The sequence below is a fragment of the Medicago truncatula genome, chromosome 7 (assembly GCF_003473485.1).
Source record: "Medicago truncatula cultivar Jemalong A17 chromosome 7, MtrunA17r5.0-ANR, whole genome shotgun sequence".
Taxonomy (NCBI): domain Eukaryota; kingdom Viridiplantae; phylum Streptophyta; class Magnoliopsida; order Fabales; family Fabaceae; genus Medicago; species Medicago truncatula.
In genome coordinates this window covers 28,011,890-28,038,082 of record NC_053048.1, presented here as the reverse complement: position 1 = coordinate 28,038,082, position 26,193 = coordinate 28,011,890, and the positions used below count along the sequence as shown (strand labels likewise).

Here is a 26,193-nt window from a genome sequence, read left to right as displayed (position 1 = left end):
ACAATTAACGTTGACATTTTGATTAAATTAAATATGGATGATTTAATAGGGTTAATACAGTAAAATTAAGCAAAGAAGTTAGGTTAGGACAAAATTTTGCGTTCGGGTTATCGTTAAGGAATAATAAGATAAGATATATAATAGTTGTTATGTTATTTTTTATGTAGTGTTTTAGACTCTGTGTTGCAAAATTTTGGTTTAAGCAACATTGATTTTCACATTTATAAAGGACAACAATTTTCTGTAATTTATAAGATTTCTCCTTCGAAATTAAATTAAAAAAAATATATATATATATGTTATTCAACCCGTGCGAAGCACGGGTTTGGAACTAGTTTCGAGAAATAAAACAAAAGAGAATTAGATAAACAAAATGATAATGTATGACATGTTTGGATATGTGTTTGGAAATATTCAAAATTAGACTTTCCATCACTTTTTATTTCAAAATCAAAATTTCTACCTTAAAAGCAAGTTGGGTTAATGTGTCGATATATTTCAATATTTAACTTGGCACACATTTTTTTTTTTGTGGTCAGGGTTTAAACTCTGAAACTTACATATATTATGCATTGTCCATATCAACTGAGATAAGCTCACGATGACAACTTTGCACACATATAGGATTAGTTTAAATGCTCAAATTTAATAGGTGTGTTATGCGATGCATAACACCTATTAAATTTATTGTCTCCAAAATCCACTTTAATAGATTTAATTTAAGTGAGTTCTCTCCCCCCTTCTAAAATCATATAGGGAAATGCTTTATACAACGAATAATAATTTCCTGAAAGCTTCCTGATACATGTAAAACACCAATTCCTGTATTGTTGGCAACCGCCATATGCTTGTGGAGGTTTTTTTTTTTTTTAGTACCATAAAAATGACCGCTCGTGATAAATTCGGGATAATTTTGTCGTGATATATAGCATCACCCAATCATATACAGTGAACCATAAATCTCAAACTTCATTTGTATCTCAGTTTATGCTAATGTGAGTGTGTTCGCTGAAATAAACTTAGGATGTGTCTAAGTTTATTGCTATGTGTTATAAAGCCATTAAAACTTAACATTATGATTAAGTTCAAGTGTTCAATGTATTTTTTACAGCAAAAAATGAATTTTATTAGAGAATAATGAGAGAAGTACAATTAATACTTGATCCATCAATAAGAAAAAAGTAAAAGGAGTGTTCGAATCACCTAAAGAAACAAAAACAAAAGAAAAAACCGAAAAATCCGGTCTAGACAAAGAAAAGGATTTGAAAACCACTCATAAAACCTCCAACACACACTTGATTTGAAGTGATCATATCAAGTGTTTAATGTGCTCTAGTTAAAGATCAACGAGTCGGTAGAATCTGAGTTTAGTGCTAACTGAAATAATTATTTGTCAGATTTTGCTTATGATCTCGACTAATATTTCGGAACCTAATGCATTTTTAATAGTCCAACCTTGTTGGTAAGAGCATCAATCTATAGTTATATGAGAGCTATCTATCACTCATTAGTTCTCGCAGTTTGGATCCAACTAGTATGACTCAATTGTTGGTGTTTTGAATCTGTATTACCCTTCCTATTAGAATTGTGAACAATTGCTATTTTGGTAACTATATAGATCTTATGCTAATATGCTTTTAATAAAATTTCTTTAAAAAAGAATGACTCGGAAAATGGATTAATTCCAACCACACACATCTAAACTTCCTAAATCCATAATGTAACAAAAGAAACATATATAGTAATTAATTAATTAATTCCTACTTTTAAATAAAATTAATAAATAGATCTCATGTGTCACTTTTCTTTTCCATTTAACCAAAAGAAATAAATATATCTCACTTGTTTCTATTTAATTTTTTTGGTAATGATAGTTGAAACGTTTAACAAAAAACGGGAAAAATATGCATTTGTAGTAATGTTACTGACTTTTCCATCATAAAATAAATTGCATGAGTAATAGTATCGTGCATTGATAGATGATTCCTCTTCTACATGTAAGTCTAAAATCAGCCTATTCCTTTCTCCATAATCTTTCTCTAACTTTTGTTTTTACGTGGGTAAGAGTGAGTTTTTCTACTTAAATTTTGATTGAAATAAATGATACTATAACTTTTTCCACACATGAATGATAAATTACGTAATAAATAATACACCTTACATGTTTTAAAATGATTTCCTTCCAAGAAATTTCTTTTATCAAATCACCTAATGAATGAGCGTGACAATGCATTGTCCTTAACAATTGAGTTATGCTTATTAAGACTGTCGTGAAAATTTTTACCCATTAATTAAGAAAACAAACAAAATTATAAAAAAAAAATATGACATTTAAGAAAACTAGCATTATTCACTGTATATTAGTGTTTCATTCACCATCCTAAATTAATTGAAACTGAAATATAAAAAATATGTCATATTTATTGATCTAATCTAAATAGGTGACGGTGTAACACGTGTCCAAAAATTAATCTTCAAACATATTTTCATCAAAACAAATTATTCTTCTATTGATAGTTAATCCAACAACCTTTTTAAAGAAAGAAAAAATTAATTTTGAATATTTCCATCTCATATCAAAACATTCTATTTATTGTAATTTTCTTGTCTATGTTTCCCAGGTTTTTTTGAAAGATGTTTCCTGGTTTTATTTCTCAATTTTTTTAACGGTTAATCCAACTACCTTTTTTCCTTCAAAAAATCCAACTACCTTTTTAAAGAAAAAAAAATTAATCTTGAATATTTCCATCTCATATAAAAACATTCTATTTATTGTAATTTTCTATCTATGTTTCCCAGGATTTTTTTAAAGATGTTTCCTGGCTTTATTTCTCAATTTTTTTTTTTAACGATTTCTCAAGATTCTTAATCACTCCTTTCACTTTAAGTTATTATTTTCTGAAATTTTACACATACCTAGACAAATTTAAAATTTTATTAATTTTGATAGAACTATTTAAGTTTTTTTCTAAGATACTCCTAATCAATTTGACTGTATTGGGTTCGAGTATTCCTTGTATTCCTTTCGTTAATTACAATTTACATATTAAAAAAAGAATAAACTTAGGTTCATTTTTTTCGCTACTTTTTATATGATGCATAGCTAAGTTTACCATGATTTCTTTAAATTCATAATTTTTTCAAAGTTTGTTATAAAAAAAATGTGTTTTTGGTTAAAAACCATACGATAGAGATATAAAGAAATACATCTAAATTTTACCCTTAAAAAATCATTTATTACCCCAATTCAATTATTTCACTCTATGCAATAATAACAAACAATATTATTGGGCAAAACAATAAAAAAATTGTATATTAAAATTTGAATGACAAAAAATCGAAACAATTTATTTTAAAATGTGATAGTTAGAAGGGAAAACTTTAGTTATATTTTCTTATATGCTTTTTGTGTGGTTTTTTTACATAAAATACTCATAATTGTCGATGATTTTACAAATAATAACATATTTATCAAAGTTTGTTATATGTACAGAAGATGAATTATATGTGAAGAACCACACAAAAACATGAAGAAGAAAAAAAAGGTTAAATACTTCTTTTTGATCCTTTAAGTTTGACAAAAAACCGGGTTAGTCCTTTAAGTTTTTAAATTTTAAATAATTATTTTAAGTTGCTAATTTAATGCACCTTTTTGAAGTTTTTATGTATCAAATAGGTCCTTAAAATGGTAAGAGTGCATCAAATTAACAACTTAAATGACATATTTAAAATTTAAAAAACTTAAAGGACTAATACAATATTTTTGTCAAACTTAAAGGATCAAAAAATATATTTAACCTATAAAAAATGCATCTAAGTTTTATCCTAATTCAAAAGTAACGGAGACACCATCATATGCGTACTATATAATGAGCTTGAAGTTTGCATTGCATAATACGAGAACAAAATATAATAGAGTTCTAAGATAAAATCTACAAGAAAAATGGCAAAACATATAGCCCAATATTTTTTCTTGGCACTTTTGTTCATTGCGTTGGTTCTAGCTTCGGGTAAGAAACGTATAAAATTTTAATCTTACGTTCTATTTCTTCTAACATATAATTAACAAAATATGATAATAGTATTTTCTTATTTCTTTTGCTTGCATGTCCGTTTTTTAAACTTTTCTTACGATAATATTTTCTTAGATCAATAGTTTGTTATATTTGATAAAAACAAATAGTTTGATATAATCTTGTCCGTTGTTGTTAACATTATAGAAGTATATAGCTTATAAAATGAATTTTGAATTTGTAACAGGACAAAAGTGCTTTCCTTCGGATTGTAAAGATCCTAGCACATGCAACGAAAGTTGCATTGCTATCGGTAAGGGAAATAAACAAGGATATTGTTTTTTTGGTATATGTTGCTGTGACTACGATTGAAATAAGTTACATTATTATATATTTAAAAAAATTACATTATTAATTATAAACTTTTATATATGTTTTACTAAAGATAAAAAAAATAAAAATAATACTGGTTCACAGCAAAAAGAATAAACAATCTCAAAAAAAAAAAGGGATCGATTATACTAAATAAGAAACATCTTCCTTCAAAGGTTTTAATTTCATGTTTGAAGATATTATGATGTCTGATGTCAGCATGAGAAAAAGTGGAGAACTTGAAAAGTAAGGGCCAAGCTCGATGTGAAATAAAGAAAGCAAGATGTCTACAAATCCTCAATGTGAAATAAAAAAGCTCAATGTAGCATAGGATTACGCATTCAAGAATTGGGGTGAAAGTTGTTTTGAATTAAATAATGGTGAGAGGGTACCCCTCACAGAGTTGTATCTAATTAAATAAATCAAATTATATTCTCTTACTATTAATGTTACTATAGTTGTCTTTGAATTATTTATTTCTTGTTATGATAATGCGTATGTATGTATCCCTTTTAATTTAAATTAAATATTTTACCCATTTTATTAGGAAAAAACACGTGAGTTTAACTCAGCTGGTAGAGATACTATAAAATATACAGAGATCGGGGTTTGAATCTCGTACGTCTCACTTATTTGTTCTAAGAGGTTAACTTCTGGTCACTATATTACTTTACCAAAAAAAATAAAAAATAATAATAACTGATTGTACCTTATCAGAAGGTGACTACCGGTGGTGGTTGAATAAGTCAGAATACTTCTTGGAGCGGATGGGGGGGTGTGTACTTGCAGGCACTCCGAAGCTCAAGTCAGTAGAGATCAGAGAGTGAGGGTTTTAGAGGAAGAAAGCTTCTACCTTGGGGACTGCATTGAGTCCCCTATTTATAGAGGTGGAGGGCTGCTGAGCCGTTGTAATGGCACACCTTACTCTGACGGTTACAAAATCGTGGGAAGTGTAACCGTCTGTTAGCTTATTACGGGAACGTGGAAAGAGACGTTGGGGTTCGTTTGAACCAGTCTCTTTCGTTCCGTGCACCCCCCCCTCGCGTGGAAGGGGTGTGTCGCGAGTAATTTAGCCAAACATGGTGTTTGGACTTTGGATGGTATTGGGCCTAAGTGAATGGGCCAAAGATTCTTTTGGCCGGTCCAGAACAAGAACCAATACTAGAATCAGCAGACATGATTTTCTCTTGGGATCTTTTTTGTGAAAGAGTTAAGTGGCTAAGCTCAAATATGAAGTTTCTTTTAGTTATAGGTTTGTGTTTTGATGATGTTCATTATATAGGTTTATTTGATGATGTTTATATATTGTTAGTTATAGCTTAGAAACATCTTAAAGCACCTAGAAATATTTGTTTCAATGTGTCATTTGGTTGGTAGCTCATGTCTAGTGTATTGTTGTGTGTAGAAATCTTCCTATATTTGAGAGAAGTACAAACATTGTATCAGTGTAAACTTTGAGATAGAGGGGGCTGAAACAAAGGTTTAGAAATGCAACAACAAAAGTAGGATTTGTATAGAGTTTGTCTCTTTGGAACAAACACTAGGGTTTGAGGGTTGATTCACCTTGGCAAGCACTATTAGGATTTAGTCTCTTGGTTACGCGAAGAGATTGGGACTTTGGGTAGAATTAGGTGGGAGACTTATTCTTGTAACTCATTGACATCTCTTTTGTAACGTTACTCATCATATAGTGAAACGGAGGGCTGCTCTCTCCCCCATACTAGGTCAATTTGGACCGAACTGGGTCAACAAATTCTTTTGTGTTCTCTCTTCTTTTCTCTCTCGCTGTTTTCTACTTTTGGCTTGTGTTTATAATTGTTCCATACACTTTTTTTGGTTGTCTGATTATCACTTGCTCCACACATCAAGTTTGTTATAGCCGTGTTTTCTCATCGAATTCGCAACAGAAAGCCACTCATAAAACCTCCAACCCCCACCCAACACACACTTGATTTGAAGTGATCATATCAAGTGTTTAATGTGCTCTAGTTAAAGAAGAACGGATCGGTAGAATCTAAATTTAGTGTTAACTGAAATAATTATTTATTTGCGTACCTCTCAACTAATATTTGAATTGAATCTTCAAATTGTTTCAAAGCAATGGTAACCAGATTGTTGTAATAACAACACAAAAAAAGAAGTTAACAGTCGAGATTAATTTTTCATTTCTAATATTTATTTACTAACAAATATTTGTGTACATGTAATTTTTCATTTGGGAACCTAAGGTATTTTTAATAGTCCAACCTTGTTGGTAAGAGCATCAACCCATAGTTATATAAGAGCTATCTATATCACTCATTAGTTGTCGCAAGTTGGATCCAACTAGTATGACTCAATTGTTGGTGTTTTGAATCTGTGTTACCCTTCCTAGTTAGTAACATTTCATTTAGTTTGCAATTTGTGCTGGTGTATGAGAATTGAGAGCAATTGCTATTTTGGCAACTATACAGATCGTATGCTAATGTGCTTTTAATAAAATTTCTTTAAAAAAAGCAAGACTCGGAAAATGGATTAAGTCCAACCACACCTCTAAACTTCCTAAATCCATAATTTAGCAAAAGAAACATATTAATTAATTCTACATTTAAAGAAAAGCAATAACTAGATCTCAGGTGTCACTTTTCTTTTCCATTTAACCAAAAGAAATAAATATATCTCACGTGTGATTTAATTTTTGAGTAATGATATTTGAATAATGGTACAATTTTTGGGACAATTTTGTTTTTTTTTTTTAAAAAAAAGTTAAAATGAAATTTATTTAAAACACAAAGAATTCTAGCAAGCACAAGGAATGCTAAGTTAGGAGACTTAAAAAAACATACAAGAGAAAAGTGTGTCGTATATATGCAGAACACCCAAACAAACCTCCATGTATCAAATACAAACTTTTACAAACAAACCAAAAACACCCTCCACCGAAAGCCCTCGAAACCAATAAAAATTAAACACCAAATCAAGAAGTCATCTCCAAAAAACAAATTCTAAACGTTTGTGCAATAGCAGAAACAAATCTTGTGCCAAACCGTAGAAAAATCTCTCCAAAATAACCAACAAACCTACCAAAAATCCATCTAACCGCACCTTAAACAAGTCACGCCGTTTAACATCCATGTATTTGAAAACTCCATCATCAACAAACTCATAGAAGAAAACCCACAAAAAGCACAACCACCACAAGCCATCACAAGCACCACGACCACCAAAACTATCATTAACCACCACAAAAAACCACCATTAGTTCTCAAAAAAAACCAACACCAGTCACCACGAGCATCACCACAAAAAACCAACATCAGCCACCACAAGCGTCACCATCAAAAACCACCACGAGCCCCACCACAAAAGACCCAATATCAGCACCACCATAGAAACTACCACAAAACACCACAGACAAACACAACCGAAAAACAACCTACGAGCTCCTCAACATCATCACCACAAACAAAAATCACCACTACATAAAAATAAAATAAAAATTACTCAAGGTTGTATGAATTAACCGCCCCTTGCAATACTTCCTAATTGATGGCTAGAGTTTTTAATGGCAGTAACAACAGTGGTTCATGATAGAATTGGAACCCACCATGAACTATGCCGAGAACCACCAACCATCACAAATCACCACAAAAACGCAGCAAACTAACACCACCATGAACGCTAAAGATGGAGAAAACAACCGCTGAGAAAAACTGATGGCCGAGTGATGCGAACAGCCCAAGCCAGTCATCGCACCACCAACGATTGAATCTACATCAGCAGCGGATATAGGTTGGATTGGAAGGGAGGAGGGTGACAATGGAGATCTAGAGAGAGGACAGAGAGATGTTTGGAACAACCTTGTCGTTCTCCCTTCTCATTGGTAAAAAACAATAGAGAGATAAAAAGGAAGAGAGAGAATAAGATAATGTGAGTATGAAAGAAAAAGTTGTACAAAAATAATTGTACAGATATCATTTCTCTTAATTTTTTTGGTAATGATAGGTGAGACGTTTATCAAGAAACGGGAAAATATACATTTATAGTAATGTTTGACTTTTACATTATAAAATAAAGAGCAATAATAGCTAAACACCCTTAATGTGTACATCCGTTTATACCACTCTAAAAAATTTCAGTTATCCAAATATATGGTCTGTGTGACCACATTTTTTTAGTTGCATGACCACTATTTTTCCAGAACTTATTTGATTAATTAAGTGGAAAAATAGTGGTCACACGCATTTTAGTTGCATGACCACATTTTTCAGCTTCTAAATAGTGATCACACAACTGAAAAAATATGGTCACATAGACAATATATTTGATTGACTAAAATTTTGATAATGGTACAAAAAATGTACACAAAGGTGTCTACATCTTTATTGAAAAATAAATTGCATGAGTAATAGCATCGTGCATTGATCGATGATTCCTCTTCTACATGTAAGATTAAAATCAGCCTATTCCTTTCTCCATCCTGTTTCTCTAACTTTTGGGTTTTTACGTGGTAAGAGTGAGTCTTCCTATTTAAATTTTGATTGAATTAAATTTTGATTGAAATAAATGATACTATAACTTTTTTCCACACATGGATGATAAATTACGTAATAAATAATACTCCTTATACGTTTTAAAATGATTTCCTTCTAAGAAATTTCTTTTATCAAATAACTTAATGGATGATTATGATCGTGCATTGCACCTAACAATTGAGATATCCTCATCAGTACGGTTGTGTAAATTTTTACGTATAGTGTAAGAAAACAAATAAAATTATAAAAAATATGATATTTTAGAAAACTAACATTATTCACTATAACTGTTTCTTTCACCATCATAAATTAATGCAAAGTGAAATATAAAAATGTCATTTTATTATTGATTTAACCTAAACAGGTGACTTCAGTAAAAAAATATATATATGATATTTGTACAATTATTTTTTAATAACTTTTAGATAATTTTCTCTCTCATACTTACATTATATTTTTACTCTCTCTCTTCCTTTTTCTCTCCATTGTTTTTGACCAATGAGAAGAGAGAAAAAGGAGGTTGTCATAGAAGTTGTTAGCACATGGTTGTTCAAATATCATTGCTAGTGACCGTATAATACGTGTCCTGAAATTAATCTTCAAATATATTTTTATCAAAACAAATTATTCTTCTATTGACACGTTAATCCAACTACCTTTTAAAGAAAAAGAAAAATATGAATTTTGAATATTTCTATCTCATATCAAAACATTTTATTTATTGTAATTTTCTATCTAATTTTCCTTAGTTTTATTTCTCTTTTTTTTAAGGATTTCTCAAGATTCTTAATGACTCCATTCAAGAAATGCATCTAAATTTTACCCTTAAAAAATCTATTATCATCCCAATTCAATTATTTCACTCTATGCAATAATAACAAACAGTATTATTCGGCAATAAGGTAAGATTGGACATATGCATCCGAGATTCAGCAGGAAACCATGTTCGCTCAAAAACCATATGGTTCACTCCATTGTGCTCTGTTGACATTGGGGAGGCCCTGGTTCTATATCATGCAATTCGGTGGATTCATGAACTTCAACTTGCAATCGTTGATTTTGAGGTTGATTCGAAAATAATAGCTGATTATTTCAACAAAGGTTGAGGAGATGTTACCGAATTTGGTTCCATTATGGACAGTAGTATCCAATTCTATAGTTCCTATTTAACAAACTCTCATGTCGAGTTTATTAGGAGGCAATCAAATGAGGTTGCACATGAATTAGCTAACGCAGCCACATCTAGTACTAGCTTTTGTATCTTTGATGAAATTCCAATATATATTCCTGATTTAATTTTTAATGAAATGATATAAGTTACTTTCCCTCAAACAATCAGGATTATTAGCAAAACAAGAAATGATTGTACATTAAAATTTGAAAGACAAAAAATCGAAGCAATTTGTTTTACAAATGTGATAATTAGAAGGGAAAACCTTAGCTATACTCCTTCCGGTCACTATTATAAGAAAAATTTCACTTTTAGATACATTAATTATTTAATGCATCTTGAAAGTGAAGTTTTGCTTATAATAGTGACCGGATGGAATATTTGCGAATGATTTCACAAATAATAACATTTCTAAAAGTTTGCTATAAGCACAAAAATGAATAATATGTGAAGAACCACACAAAAAAAATATATATAAAAAATACATCCAAGTTTTATCATAATTAGTACCTTTGTCCCTATTTATTAGACTCTTTTGGCAAAATCATAGAAATTAAGAAAATTGATATTTATATTAAATTTGTTTGCAATTACTATTGTTTTTACAATTTTATTTTTTAAAAGAGAGAATTTGTTTATGTTTTCAACATGTTATTTATTGTTGATTGAAGAAAAAAATAAAGGTATTTAGGTAAAGAAATAATTATTCTAGTTGAAAATAGCAAAATTTTCTTATAAGAAAGGACAAAAAATTCTCAAAAAAAAAAATCTTATAATTAAGGACAAAGTAGTAAAAAGTAATGGAGACACTACGTTATGCGTACTATATAATCAACTAGAAGTTTGCAATGCATAATGCAAGAACAAAAGATAATAGAGTTCTAAGATAAAATCTAAAAGAAAAATGGGAAAACATATTCTCAAATATCTTTTCTTGGCACTTTTGTTCATTCCGTTGGTTCTAGCATCGGGTAAGAAACATATGAATTTTTAATCGTACGTTCTAACATGTAATTAACAAAATATAATAATAATAATAATAATAATAATAATAATAGTATTTTCTTATTTCTTTTGCTTGCAGGTCGGTTTTTGTAACTTTTCTTACGATAATATTTTCTTAGATCAATAGTTTGTGATATTTGATAATAAAAAAAAATAGTTTGATATAACCTTGTCTGAATTTTAATATTTTTTAGAGATTTAACATTATATAAGTTTTTTTTAAAGAACATTATATGTTGATATACACCCTTCGGTCTCTATTATAAGTAAAAATCAATATTTTAGATTCATTCAATTAATGATGTATATGATCTTTATTATAGACCACATACATCATTGAATAAATGAATCTAAAATATTGATTTTTGTTTATAATAGGGACGAGAGAATCTAGCTTATAAAATGAATTTTTAATTTGTGAATGTTATTTTTGTAACAGGACTCTGCTATCATGGGGATTGTAGTGATCCTACTAGATGCAAAGAATTTTGCGCTTATATCGGGTCTAAAAAAGCAAATTGTTCTGACAATGAATGTTGCTGTGATTAGTGCTGCTGTTGAAACAAATTACATTATAATATCCTTAAAAATATTACATTATTATAAATATTTATATATGTTTTACTAAAGATTGATACCTGGTTCACAACAAAAAGAATAAACAATCTCATAAATAAAGATCCATTATACTAAATAAGAAACATCTTCCTCCAAAGGTTGTAATTTCATGTTTGAAGATATTATGATGTCCAATGTCAGCAAAAGAAAAAATGGAGAACTGGAAGTAGGGGCCAGATAAAGAAAGCAAGATGTCTCCAAATCCTCGATGTGAAAGAGGAAAAAAACTCAATGTAGCATAGGATTATGCATTCAAGAATTGGGGTGAAAGTTGTTTTGATTTAAATAATGGTGGGAGGGTGCCCCAAACTTAAGTTGTATCCAATTAAATACATCCATTTATATTCTCTTACTATTAATGTTATTATAGTTGTCTTGAAATATTTATCTTAATATATAATACTAAGGTTCATAATGCATGCTCCTTTTGCCTAAACCCTAATCCCGAGGGCGGGATTTGCTTAACCTTTGTGCATTAACTGCTGAATTTGAAATTCAAATTCTAATCCACTACAGAACATTTACTCCTCCACTACATGTACACAACTCTCTTCATATCCCATCCCATCTGATATAACTCTCTTTTCAGGCTTGCTTTCACTTTGCCATGCATGCTTAGCAAGTTTTAGATGTCTCAAGACATCGTTATAGTGCTTTGTCAAAACTTTGGCGTGTGCACTTGCTTTCGATTATTCCATATTGGTGCAATCATGTCTAAATTAGTTTGTATGGTTAAGTTTTGGGGTTCTCTTATTATTTTTCAATCTCCTAATGTCATAAATAAAGGAAGAGAAAATTGTTGGGAAGTTTTGGCCTACTACAATACTAGTACCTTCATCTAAATTAGTTTGTACGGTTAAGTGTTGGGGTTCTCCTATTATTTTTCAATCTCCTAATCTTATTTATGTCATAAAGGTAACCATATTATATTTGTGTATATGAATTCATTGTGTGAAGTGATCATTATATGATTGTGAGTTTACAATTTACCAAAACCTAATCTCAATTTTCTTAATGAGACTTCGTCAATTTAATTTTCTCACAATCAAAGTTGAAATTAACTTCAAACAATTACTTGATATACCTTGTGTTCGTTAGTTGTGAGTGTGATTTATTGTTAATAGGTTTGGTTTTAGATAGTTTAGTTTTGTGACTTGAACGTATGTATTGATTGTTGAATTGTATAATAAGATTCAACAGTGAACTTCTCATTCATCTTTGAATATTTATTTCCTTTCATTGCTTTATTCATATCATCATAATCAAACACAATATGATAGTCATAATCGTGTTTTAACTCACGCTTTCACAAACTCTTTTAAAATTGAAAAGCGTTATTCCCCCCCCCCCCCCCCCCCCCTCTAACACACTCTATATCTTCATATTTAAAATAAATTTTGGTTATCAAAAAATAATATAAATACATTTTTCCATTGATGTTTCTTTATAACTCTTTTTTTACTGACATTATTGCTATCTACAACCATATTTGTTGATTTTTCTTAAGACTAAAATAAGTAATCTGAGTTTTGTAGACGAATAAATTGGCTTTTGATGCTAAATGTATTATGAATGGTGGAATAACAACCAATAATTTTCAATAGTTTGAGATTAGTTCCTTTATAAACTATATCGTTCAATTAGAGTAGCTAATTTATTTTTTCAAATAAAAATTTAAAAAGTAGAAGAAATTATTATTTATTAAATGACACTAATAGTTATTCTATAATTACCTTTGAGGAAATTTGATCATTGTCCCTTGAACTTTATAAAGTTCAAACTTTTAGCATTAAGTTCACAGCTCGTGGATTAGAGGGCATAATCTCATATGCATACAAATTAAAAAATTTGATATGTATTTTTTTTTTTACAAGAATTTGATATGTATTATTGTTATGCATGTTTTTTATCTATATAAATATATCAAAATTTTCTTTTCGTCTTCATAAATAAATGTGGAATTACGTTCCTAGAAAAATTTTCAATACGTAGTTTTATTTTCTTCTAAGTTCAAAAAACTTTAATTATCCTTAAAATTTGTTTTTTTTTTTTTTAAATTGCAAGAAATAAAGAGAAAAAGAATATAAACATTGGATTTATAGAGGTCCTCCAATCATCCTCGCTATAGGGTACATCCTATTTTCGTAGAGAAAATATCTATTGTCTTCCAAACGTTCCTAAATCTTCTATGCTAAGAAATCGCCTCAAATCTTCAAACTCTATTGAAATTAGATAATTCCAAGGTTTTAGAATCTCAAGCTAGCTTGCAATACTTCGATCTTCATGTCCAATAAATCTTCTTTGCTATGATCCTGATTTCAATCCCCTTGAACATTCCTTGAGAAACAACCCCACAATTACCTTTGGAGGTTAAAAGAACCTACTTTTGTTTTAGATCAGTGATACTCCACCAAGATCCTTCATTAGAACAAATGGGCATAACTCACACATAAAATCTTGGTAACATTGACACATTTGTCAAGGTCATGTGTCGTTTATCCCTTTAATCACAATTTTATAGTCTAACCCTTTAATTTTTTTTTTAAAATTTCAAGAAATAAAGAGAAGGAGAATAAACATTGGATTTATAGAGATCCTCCAATCGTCCTCGCTATACGGTACATCCTATTTTCGTATAGAAAATATCTACTGACTTCCACTAGTATGTTGAGAAATTATTGAGTAAATTACAAAGATTCCTTCAATTTAAGAATCCAAGCGTTCCTAAATCTTCTATGCTACGAAATCGCCTCAAAGCCTCAAATCTTCAAACTCTATTGAAATTAGATGATTCCAAGGTCTTAGAATCTCAAGCTAATTTGCAATACTTTGATCTTCATGCCTAATAAATCTTCTTTGCTATCCTGGTTTCAATCCCCTTGAGCATTCCTTGAGAAACAACCCCACAAACTTTTGGAGGTTAAAAGAACCTACATTTGTTTTAGATCTTTGATGCTCCACCAAGATCCTTCATTAGAACAAATGTGCATAACTCACACATAAAATCTGGGTATCATTGATCGAATTATAAAATTGACACATTTGTCAAGGTCTTGTGTCGTTTATCCCTTTAATGAGAATTTTAGAGTCAAACCCTTAAATTTCAAGAAATAAAGAAAATGAGAATAAACATTGGATTTATAGAGGTCCTCCAATCGTCCTCGCTATAGGGTACATCCTTTTTACGTATAGAAAATATCTACTGTTTTCCACTAATATGTTGTGAAATTATTGAGTAAATTACAAAGATTCCTTCAATTTAAGAATCCAACCGTTCCTAAATCTTCTATGCTAAGAAATCGCCTCAAATCTAATCCTACCCATTAAGAGGAGTAATGTTTGTCAATAAATAAAAAATATGCATTCCGGCAATAATATGTTATATGTTCATTAAGAGGAAAAATCTAATCCTACCCATTAAGAGGAGTAATGTTTGTCAATAAATTTTTTTAGCCCCTCGTTTATTGGATTCCTGGATCATCTCCTATTTGTGAACCAATTAGTCTTGCAAATTCATCCAGTTTACTACTTTTATTAAAAATTTAGTTAATTGTCTAATAAAAAAATAATAATCCATGTGAAGACAATAAGGAACTTGGATCCTCTCCCATGAGTTTTTCATTGGAAGAGGTCCAGTGTGCATCTAAAACGTTCCTCTTTTATTCTTAATTATTGCAACTATAATGACAAGAAAAAAATAAAAGACAAGGACTTCATTGGATGATAAATTCACGGAGAAGATCTCCTCCTGATTATAATTTACTACTTTTTTTACTTTAAATGATTTGGTGGAGTTTCCGAAATTGTCACCGGTTAAGATGAAAATTGCTGTTGACACATATGTTAGGGCTGAAAAACACATGTAAAAGACGAAAAATTCTCCTGCAACAATTAACTACCGAAGTAGGAACCGGCTGCAGTTAACTCCGAAGTTCCTACGGCAGTTAACAGCCGAGGAAAAAAAGAAAAAACTCTAAGTGCCGAAGAACTCATCATTAGTTAAGGCTGATATTGTTAGTCTAACACGTCCAGTTAAGGCAATTCGCAATATCAAAACAAGAAACGACTAGTAAGAGAATATAAGTGAATTACTATTACTATATATATACTTCAAACATGAAATTAAAAACTTTAGACGAAGATGTTCTTTATTTAGTATAATCGATTTTTTTTTTTTTTTTTTACAAGATTGTTTATTCTTTTTGTTGTGAACCGGATATGGATCTTTAGTAAAACTAAAAATACATAATTAAGATTTATAATAATGTAATTTATTTTAAGGATATGATAATGTACTAGACTCACAGCAACATGTATTCCCAAAACATGATCCACTTTTATATCCACAAATTAATGTGCATTTACTTGGCTCTGTACAATCTGAAGGAAAGCATGAACTCAAACCTGGTGTTGGACCTGTTACAAAAATAAAATTCAAAAATTTAAAATCCATTTTTTAAGCTACAGATTTAGGTTTATTTTAAGGAAGGCAACATATTTAGTTAACAACGACCTACAAGATTATATCAAACTATTTATTATCAAAGATAACAAACTATTGATAAGAAAATATTTTTGTAAGAAAAGTTACAAAAACCGACATGCAAGCAAAATAAATAAGAAAATAGTTACATGTTAGAAGAAATAGAACGTAAGAATCAAAGTTCATATATTTCTTACCCAAAGTTAGGGCCAACGCAATGAACAAAAGTCCCACGAGAAAATATTGGGAAATATGTTTTGCCATTTTCTACCTTTTTTTTTTTGTTATAGATTTTATCTTAGAACTCTATTATCTTTTGTTCTTGTATTATTCATATAGCAAACTTCAAGTTCATTATATAGTGCACATATGATACTGTCTTTTTAATTAAGAAAATAGATGTATATCATAGATGCTTTTTGTGTGGTTTTTTACATAAAATCCACCTTTTGTGCTTATAATAAACTTTTAGAAATTTGTGTATTTGAGAAATTATTGCTAGGTATGTATATTTTATGTAAAAAAAATCACACGGAAAACACCTAAAAAAAGGCAATTAAGTTTTATCTTTCTAATTATCACATTTGTAAAATAAATTGTTTCAATTTGTTTTGTACTTTTCATTTTTTTTAAGAATAAAAAAAGCCTACCGAAATTGGTATGAGAGAATTGAAGTGAGTTTGTTATTTTCAACAAAAAAATTGTACAATCAATTATTATTTACCTTTGTTAGTACTATAAGTGAAATAATTGAATTGGGATAATAAATAATTTTTTAAGGATAAAACTTCTGTGCAATTTTCTAGGTGCTTTTCGTATGTTTTTTTTAACTAAAATCATATATTTTTAGATATAAAAAAACTTTGCAAAAATCATGGATTTAAAAAAATCATGATGAATTTAGTTAAGAACCATAGAAAATTATCTAAAGAAAATGCACCTAAGTTTTAATTTTTTTAATAAGTAAAATGAATCTATTGAAAGGAGCACAAGGGATACTCGGACCCAATACAATCAAATTGATTAAGGATATTATAGAAAAAAATTTAAATAATCTTATTTATATAATAAAATTTTAACGGTTGTCTTGGTATGTGTAAATTCATATAATAATAACTAAAAATGAACGGCATGTTTAAGAATTTTGAGAAATAAAACCAAGGAGAAATAGATAGAAAATGACAATATATAATATGGATTTTATTTTTTTTGTGTTGGTCGGGGTTTGAACCATATACCTTACATATATTATGCATTGTCCATATCAATTGAGTTAAGCTTACGAGAATTATATAGTATGTTTTGATAGGTGATGCAAATATTCAAAATTAATATTATTTTCTATAAAAGGTAGTGGGATAAACGTGTCAATCGAAGAATAATATGTTTTTATAAAACTATGTTTGAAGATTAATTTTCACCGTCGCATGTTTAGGTTAGATCAATAAAAGTTACATTTTGTTCTTTTAGGGAAAAGTGACATTTTTTTCCAAAAATAAAAATAAAATACACTAATAGTAAATAATGCTAGTTTTCTATGTGTAAATATTTACGTGACGGTCATATTAAGCAACTCTCTTATTAGAGACAATGTTTTGTTATATTCTTGAGTTCAGATTAAAATTTCAAATTTGTCATGTATTTATTTAAAGGATGAAATTCAACACACTAAACTATTAGATAAAAAAACCTTACAAGACAATCATTTTAAAAGTAATCATTTATTTCTATCAAGATTTAAATTCAAAAACTTAACACGTACTATTACCCACCTAAAAAAATCCAAAATTTAGAGATAGAGAATGGAGAAAGGAATGAGCTGATTTTAGACTTACATACATGAAGAGGAATCATCTATGAATGCACGATACTTATACAATTTATTTTATGATGGAAAAGTGACATTAACATTACAACAAATGCATATTTTTCTGTTTCTAACAAAAAATTAAATAGTGACACGTGAGATCTATTTGTCACTTTTCGTTAAAAAGAAGAAACGTGAGATCTATTTATTTCTTTTCTTTAAAACTTAGAATTAATTAATAACTATACATTTCTATTGTTACATTATGGAATTAGAAAGTGTAATGAATTTGAATTCTGAGAGGTGTGGTTGGAATTAATCCATTTTTGACGGTAAAAGAAATCCTTGAGTTCGTACACTTTCGAAAATTGCCATCAACAGACCATGGTTATACTTCTAAATTTACAAGATAAGGAGATATTATAAATTTAACTCTCAGCTACCTTAATCAATTTCATTGCCATCATCTTATAGTATAAAATCATAACTTCAAAATACATGAAATTAAGGGGAAAACAAAGATAAAAAAAAAATACAATTTATTTGGTGCATGTAGACAAACTAAATCATACAGCTCATGAAATATTCTAGCATATATCGTACAATTATTTTTTCTGGTGCAAGGACTCATTCATCTCAAGATCGGATCCTTACACATTCTCCATTACGACACTTAATATTATATTGTGGAACTTTTCGACGATCTTTATCTTTTACACAAGGACCAATATTAACGTAAGGAATAGAATCAGATACTCTTATAACAAGAAACATGGAACTAAATAAAATTAGAACATAAAGAAACTTCATAGTTTTAGCCATATTTTTTCCTCTTTGCATCTGAAAAATAGAATATAATTTGCTCTCTTTATAATTTACAAAGTTCTTACTCTCATAAAATTAATTAAAGAGTCTAAACATTTATGGAATTTTAAAACATTAGAATCATTACTAGATACCTCTCGAGGATATCAGTGCATTGTGTTTGTCCCTTTTAGCACACTTAGATACTAGGTCATATAATAAACTTGATAATAATATAATAAGTTTAAAAACCATTCATAACATTAGAATCATTACTAAATTCCTCTTGAGGATATAAGTGTGTTGTGTTTGTCCCTTTAGCACACTTAGATACGAGATAGTATATACAATAAATTTGATAATAATAAGAATTAGAATATTATTTAACTAACTTTTCTATACTTTTTCCTTCAAGTAAAATTTCATTACTTTTTTAACCTTTTGTGATAGTAAAGGGAAAAAATATACTTTTTGGACAATGGTAACGTTATCTAGGAATATAATGCACCATTTGGTGAGAACATATTTATGACACGTAGAACATAATGTAGGAACAATAGTTGGCTATTCGAGTGACATATCTATCAGGCCAGCTTAAGGCTTTTATGACAAGTATAACATAATGTAGGAACAATAGTCGGTCATTCGACTGACATATCTATCAGGCCAACTTAAGGCTTTTATGATAAGTAGAACATAATGTAGGAACAATAGTCCAACACTTGAGAAGAGACAAACAAACTATTGCTTTTATCTTTCTATTATTTTTCATTTCCGCATATTAAACAATTCTTTTTTGAAGAACGCATATTAAACAAATTTGTTATGCTACACTTTGCATTATATAATAGGCAATTACATCCTTAAAAAAATATAGGTAATTACTCTTCTCGCTTTCATTTTTGCTCCTAAACACCTTAAAAATACCAATATACATCCAATGGTGGTCTGTTGTTCACTATCAAACATTTTCTCATTAACGAGCAACAGTTAACTATCGTTGAGGGTATTTTGATATTTTTGAGGTGTTTTGGAGCAAAAATGAAAGTGGGAAGAGCTAGATCCTATATAATGCGTACTTGAAACCCTATGCTTATGTTGAATATTAAAAGAAGTTTCTATTCTTCCCCAAAATTATATTTTATCTTCCTTATTTTCTTAGGAGTTTACACTCACTCGAATAGCGCCGCCATTATTATACAATCTAAGTATTGCAGGTTGTATCATATTTCAGTTCTAACGATTATAGGGTCAAATTCATTAATAATAAAAGTCGTTATACGTATCAAAATTTCATGAAAATTTTAGAGAATAATAAAATATGTGGAGGCTTGATTTAGTAAAAGAAAGTAAATAACTCGTAAGTTAGTTTATAATAGATAGTTGATAAGTTAATTTATAGCTAATAATGGATAACCTAATTGGTTGAATTTGTAGTCTTTGTTAAAATCATATGTTGATCTAACTTACGAATTTGAAATGACGAAAAATCATATATTTAATTAATATTTTAAAAAAAATCAATTAAGATTACCGAATAAAATTGAGATTAAAAAATGATAAATTATAAGCTACTTAAATTAACTTATCGAAGAAAACTATAATCTAATAAAGATCGACTCGTGACACAATGACGAATATCAAACAATTTTTTTTTGGCAAAATGAAACTGTAAGTTATAGGGTCTTGCTAACGAGTATCCTAAAGATAATATTTGTTAAGAAAATCAAAAATACTAGTTTTACATTGGAAACTACAATTTTAAACTTTTAAAAAGTTAAATTATTCATTTTTCACCATTTTTCAACCACAAAATTTCTATTTTTGTTCTCTTAAAAGCATCTCAAATGGGAGGTCATTTACTTAACAAGGACCTTACCCGGTTAAGTATCCCTATTGGGAGGGAAAAAATGGGTACATATTAGTTAACATGCGACTATATTAGAATTATCTCTCTTGAGCAACTAACTGATCCTACGATCAAAAGAAGTAATATAATATGTATAAGTTGGTCCTAAGAAATAATATTGCTATTAATACTATCTTTTGTATAATTCTGCAAAGTTAATGGGATCTATTTAAGTACATTTCATTGGAGTTCGTACTAATGTATTACCATTAGAGTCATTGGATCCTTAATATATATTTTTAATAAAAAAAAAACTATAAATAAATTATGTGTACATGCGTGGTCCAAATCCTTATTAATCACTAACTTCAAAGGCTTGGTCTAGTGGTAAAAAGACAGGTCTTGAATCCGAGAGAACCCGGGTTCGAGCCCCACTAATGCCTTTGGAGGGAGGTAAATGTAAATACCTTTGTAAGTGCTCTTTGAGTCCGAAGGTCTTCCCTGCCTTGGACTGGGGCACCATCCCCTCACCCTAAAATTTTTGTAACAAAAAAAAAAATCCTTATTAATCACTACGCTCTACCTAATACCTTAAATACACTATTTAATATTTCCTTAAATTAAAAAATGTGTCCTTTTGTTGTCTTCCTTTTTTTTTTTAAGTAGTCTAGTGGCTTGAACTCACACAATTAAATATGGAGAAGTGGAGTATTCGGGGTTCGAACCCCAATCTCTGCATATAATATGCAATATCTATGCCGACTGAACTATTAGAAATAAAGGAAAAAATAAGATTATTTTGTTAGGATATTATTAAAATAGAAATCTCACTTGCTCATGCCATTTTCTTACTCCAAGTTGTCATCTTTTTGACCCTCTCTCTCATCTTTGTAACTTGGACCAAAATATTCCAAACCATCTCTGCTTGCATCATCTTTTGTGCATTGTCTCCAAATAAAAAACCAAGATTCTTCACACTTACTTGGTAAGTAGTCACTCTCACGTTATCACTTCCTCACTCACTATCTCTATTCTAATGTTAATCAATGCACTTTAACTGCTTCTGTTTGGACCCAAAGAACCTCTTTTTTCTGTCTTTTCTGAGTTTGTTTAAGTGTCTGTTTCATATCTTGTCCCAAAACAGAAAAAATGTCAAATTTATACCATTGCTGTTATATGTTAAATGTTGATACTTATTGTTAAACTTAACCTTTTTTAAAGTGTTGTTTTTTTTTGTTAGATGGTACATAATCTGAAAGATGAAACTTCATAGTCTGAAGTGACTTCCTTGAATCAAAGTTGATACTATTTCATCTCACATTCACCTTTTGTTCAGAAAAGACAGTAATGGCTCAACAGGTACAATCTCTCTCTCTCTCTCTCTCTCTCTCTCTCTCTCTCTCTCTCTCTCTCTCTCTCTCTCTCTCTCTCTCTCTCTCTCTCTCTCTCTCTCTCTCTCTCTCTCTCTCTCTCTCTAACACAGACACAATGTGGTGACTGATACATATATGTTGATTTTATATAAAGTTTGTATCTTTTGATTGAATCATTTTGAGGGTTTTGTTTATTTCAGCATATTTATGAGATTATGGTTTTGTTTATATTTTGTTGGTTTTTGGGGTTGATTCAGGAAGAAGGGTGGCCATTTGGATTGAGATTATTGAATTCTAGAGTTGGGGTGATGAGAAATGGTGATTTTTCAGGTTCAGTTTCCTTTAGTACTTTGCTTTCTGGTTCTCCCACACCTTCAACTTATTCTTCATCAGATCTTGACACTCAGGTTTGTACTTTTCTTTGTTCAAGAAATGAAGAACTTGTGTGTATTTGTGTGTGAATTGACCACTTTGGTTGTTTGATACCATATTGTTAATGCTAGTGTTTGATTCCTTTTTGTTTTCTTGTAACTTGTTAATTTATTTATTTTTCATTTTGTACTTTCATTGTATTGATGCAATGTTTTAGAAATTTGAAAGAATCGGTTCAATCGATTGAAAGGGGAAACGGGTTGGTTCAACCGATTGTTTTACTACTTTTTAACCGTGATTGAATCAGTTGAACCATGACTTAAAAATCTCACCAACTCGATCTTTGTTCAGGTTTTCAAATCATTGCAGTGATGATACTTTGTTTGTATATCTTTGTTCATTTCTTTTTTTCATTTTGTATTTTCACTGCAATGATCGGCTAGTTCAATCGGTTGAAAGAGGAACGATCCAATTTATCGATTGGTTTGATTCTGGTTGTATTGTAGTCTGATTGAACGTGATTGAAACAAGATTGAATCGGGTTGAACTAGAAATACTTTTTTTTCTATTATTTTGGTCATCTGATACAACCATGACTGAACCGGTTGAACCATGACTCGAAAATCTCACTAATTCGATATTTGTTCAGGTTTCCAAATCATTGCAGTGATGACACTATTTCAATTATTCTGAGTATTGTTATTTATGAAAATTATAGTCATAGAAAGAGAGATTTTCTCAATTATTTTGTATATTTCTTGACAGTCTTTTATAGTACAAAATAATGGCTACTCAAGTATGATTCTGACACTGTTACATTTCTCATCAACACAATGATATACCCTTTTTGGTTATTGATCCTATTCCTACTGAGCAGTGAGCATGTAATAAATTTGAGATACTTTACTCTTTATTACTTTCACCTGGTTTGTGGTTATAACCATGCCTTTTGACTATGTACTTTGGTTTCATTATTTCTCTAATGAAGATGTAGCTTTTATTAGCTTAAGAATGAGTCCAAAAATCAACATTGAATAGGAAAAGGAAACTTCATGTAATGAACACATCCATAAAGATTTGGTATTTATTCCTGTCGTTTTCTTTTAGATGATTCTCTTCTTTGGCATAAAAACAACAAAAATGCTACATACATAATTGCTTGGCTCCAATGGGGTCCAAAGCATGGACTAGCACATCATTGTTTGACAGAATGTGACATGGATGTTACTTTAAAATTGTTTTTTTGTTGGTATATGGTTTCTTATTTTCTCCTTTGTTGAAAGTTAAAGTCTTCTATGATGTTTGGAAGAAAAAAAAAACATTCTTAATGGTTTAGATAACAACCCTTGAGAAGTGTAAGAAAGAAGCAATGGAATTTTAAAACACAAACACAAAAGATCACATGAATACTTTTACAGTTTTCCTTTAATGTTTCTTTAGTAACAATTTTTTTACAGAAATTGTTATCTACAATCATGTTTGTTTTCTCTAAAATGAATATTTTACTTTAAATGCTAAAGTAAAGAATCTCATTAGTTGACGAATAACACATCTTTGAATGTGTTGGAATATCAATTGTTAATTTATTCATCAACAACCAAGTGCATGTTTAGATTGACGGTGAAATTACCCATTTGGGGTTGGCCTAGTGGTTGGTTTGGGATTTTGGAGTGTGCTCCTCTCAAGGTCACAGGTTCGATTCCCCTTTGGTGCCAACTTCGGTGGGCAAGTCCATACAGAGCTTTGCCCAGGCTTAGAACGGGGCCCCCACAAGTAGGCGGTGAGATTGGTCCCCTCGGATTAGTCGGTCCTTGGATCGGATACCGAGTTTTCAAAAAAAAAAAAAAAAGATTGACGGTGAAATTGACGAAATCACGATGGTGTACTTCTGTTAACCCATCATGATTTGGAATGTATTTTACTTGTTTATAGCATCATTCATGTCACATTTTGCCTAACTCACTTGACATGTTTTTGTACAGTCCACTGGATCATTCTTCCATGACAAGAGCATTACACTAGGCAACCTCATTCGAGTTTCGAGTTTCCTACAACTCTCAAGGAGATCAAGTAGAGGAAGAGTGATGGATTCCTCGAACGATAACAAAAGGAATCACAAGCAGAAACCTTGGTTGTTTTCACTTTGTTGTAACCTTAGCACTGATGCAGTGAATGGTAATGATGCTCATTCTCTTGGTCATTACCTTGAAGCTGAAAGAAAAGCTGCAAGTACTTACAGAAGAATTCAATTTCCTACAAGTTTATAGACCAAATGGCTTTTCTGGTATTCAAGACTCAACCTCACACACTTTGTTGGTAGCCAAGATTGAAGCAAAGAATTTGAACATCAATAGTTTTTTCTAGTTAGTGTAGATAACAAATCAATAAATGATGATCCATTGTTACTCATTTTAGTATATTTCATTTAGATCATGGTTTGAAATTATTCTTGTAGTCGTGGTTGCGGTTACATTGCAAACCTTTATATCGCGGGGAAACTGCGGTTGCTGACTTAAAACCATGTTTAGGATCATAGACCTGTTTCCGGATATTATTCTATTTGGTAGTTAAATTTAAAGGCATTATTATTAGGATGTTATATTTTGTATTCAGTTATGTGCCACATTGTCTTTAATTTTTTATGATAGCAATAAAATATATATCTTCCAAAAAAAAAAAATATGGAATGCAATTTCTTTTATTTAATTTTTTTCATATTTAAATAGATAAATAGATGACACAAATGATGAATTTGAAGCTTCACAATTTATTGCAGTTACATACTCTATCTTGTATCTAGAGTGAAAGTTGTTTTTTTTTTTTTTGTTATAAGCAATGCAAGTGATTTTTTGGTTTGTATTTATAATTGTTGGTGGTGAACAATGATGGGAAGTAATTTATTTTTCTTTTATTTAAATGGGTGAGCACATCTCTGGTAATGCAAAATTGCCTTAAATCAAAAATTAAAAAGAATTGTTATATGTTGTGAAGAGGAAGTTCAAAATCAACTAGTACTAGGGCAGACAGTTGATTGTTTGCAATAAATACAATGCAACTCAATATTTTTAAACCTTATTTTGAACTTGTTATATTACCTTCTCATAGTGGTGATGACACGTACATCATGAGTCTAAGATTTCATACTTCTTCTTGAGAACTTCTACGAGTTTATAAAGAGTGGTAAACTAAATTAATCTTAAATAATTTCTAAATATTTAAGAAATTTTAAGATTGAAAGTTTGTAAGAACTTTTCTAAATGTTTTTATGCTTGAAATTTAAACAGTTTTTGAAAGTGTGTAGTTGTGTATATTCTTCAAATGTTCAAGGTTATTTATAGGATAAATGAATAGAGTTTTCATTTGAAAAGATTTCTAGCGCATCAAGAGCTTTCTTCATGTTTGAAAACTTTGCCTCCAATGTATAATTTTGTTGAACAATACTTTAGAATTTCTTTGCTTCTCTTGGATGATTCGTTGCATTCTCTGTCTTGTAAGAGTTTTGTCTTTTTCTACAATGTGTTCTTTATTTAATTCAGCAAGGACAAACGTAATGCAGAGCTTAGACAAGGACGTTCAATTAGAAGAGGACAAACCTGGTTAGATAATATTCAAAGCGTTGATCGTTGACTTTATCCTTCGGAGCTTGTCTTGATATCAAGGCTTGTTTTCATGTCTTGATGCATACTGATAAAAACTTTGACTTTTTGTTGACCATCAAAGTCTTGTCATCAAAGATTGATTCGAGCATCACAATTTCGCTTCTATGTTCAGAGCATGCTTATTCAGGGCCAGAATTGTTGACTTAAGAGTTT

General features: G+C 29.9%; 1 protein-coding gene and 2 long non-coding RNA genes across 4 annotated transcripts; all 3 read left to right on the top strand.

Annotated features, from left to right (window-relative positions):
• Positions 1-3,879: 3,879 nt before the first annotated feature.
• Positions 3,880-4,842, top strand: LOC120577142 (uncharacterized). The gene is made up of 2 exons (XR_005643196.1): positions 3,880-4,010; positions 4,261-4,842. It is a non-coding gene; the product is annotated as an uncharacterized lncRNA (long non-coding RNA).
• Positions 4,843-10,944: 6,102 nt separating this feature from the next.
• Positions 10,945-12,110, top strand: LOC120577191 (uncharacterized). Its single transcript, XR_005643262.1, has 2 exons — positions 10,945-11,041; positions 11,515-12,110. It is a non-coding gene; the product is annotated as an uncharacterized lncRNA (long non-coding RNA).
• A 9,396-nt stretch (positions 12,111-21,506) lies between these two features.
• On the top strand, positions 21,507-24,993 carry LOC25498445 (uncharacterized protein At3g17950). Of its 2 annotated transcripts, XM_013593360.3 has the most exons (4): positions 21,507-21,621; positions 21,877-21,995; positions 22,267-22,416; positions 24,364-24,993. In XM_013593360.3, the coding sequence occupies exons 2-4, from the start codon at positions 21,984-21,986 to the stop codon at positions 24,646-24,648; spliced, it is 447 nt and encodes a 148-aa protein (XP_013448814.1). In that variant the 5' UTR covers positions 21,507-21,621; positions 21,877-21,983; the 3' UTR covers positions 24,649-24,993. The 2 variants fall into 2 exon arrangements, with proteins under 2 accessions (XP_013448814.1, XP_039683225.1); XM_039827291.1 differs by lacking the exons at positions 21,507-21,621; positions 21,877-21,995 and having other exon boundaries at positions 22,102-22,416.
• Positions 24,994-26,193: the final 1,200 nt, after the last annotated feature.

Bases quoted from the DNA above. Each gene is read 5' to 3' on its own strand.
- LOC25498445 (XM_039827291.1), top strand. From the start codon at position 22,225: ATGGTTTTGTTTATATTTTGTTGGTTTTTGGGGTTGATTCAGGAAGAA. The intron at 22,417-24,363 runs GTTTGTACTTTT...GTTTTTGTACAG, and splicing joins CATCAGATCTTGACACTCAG to TCCACTGGATCATTCTTCCA.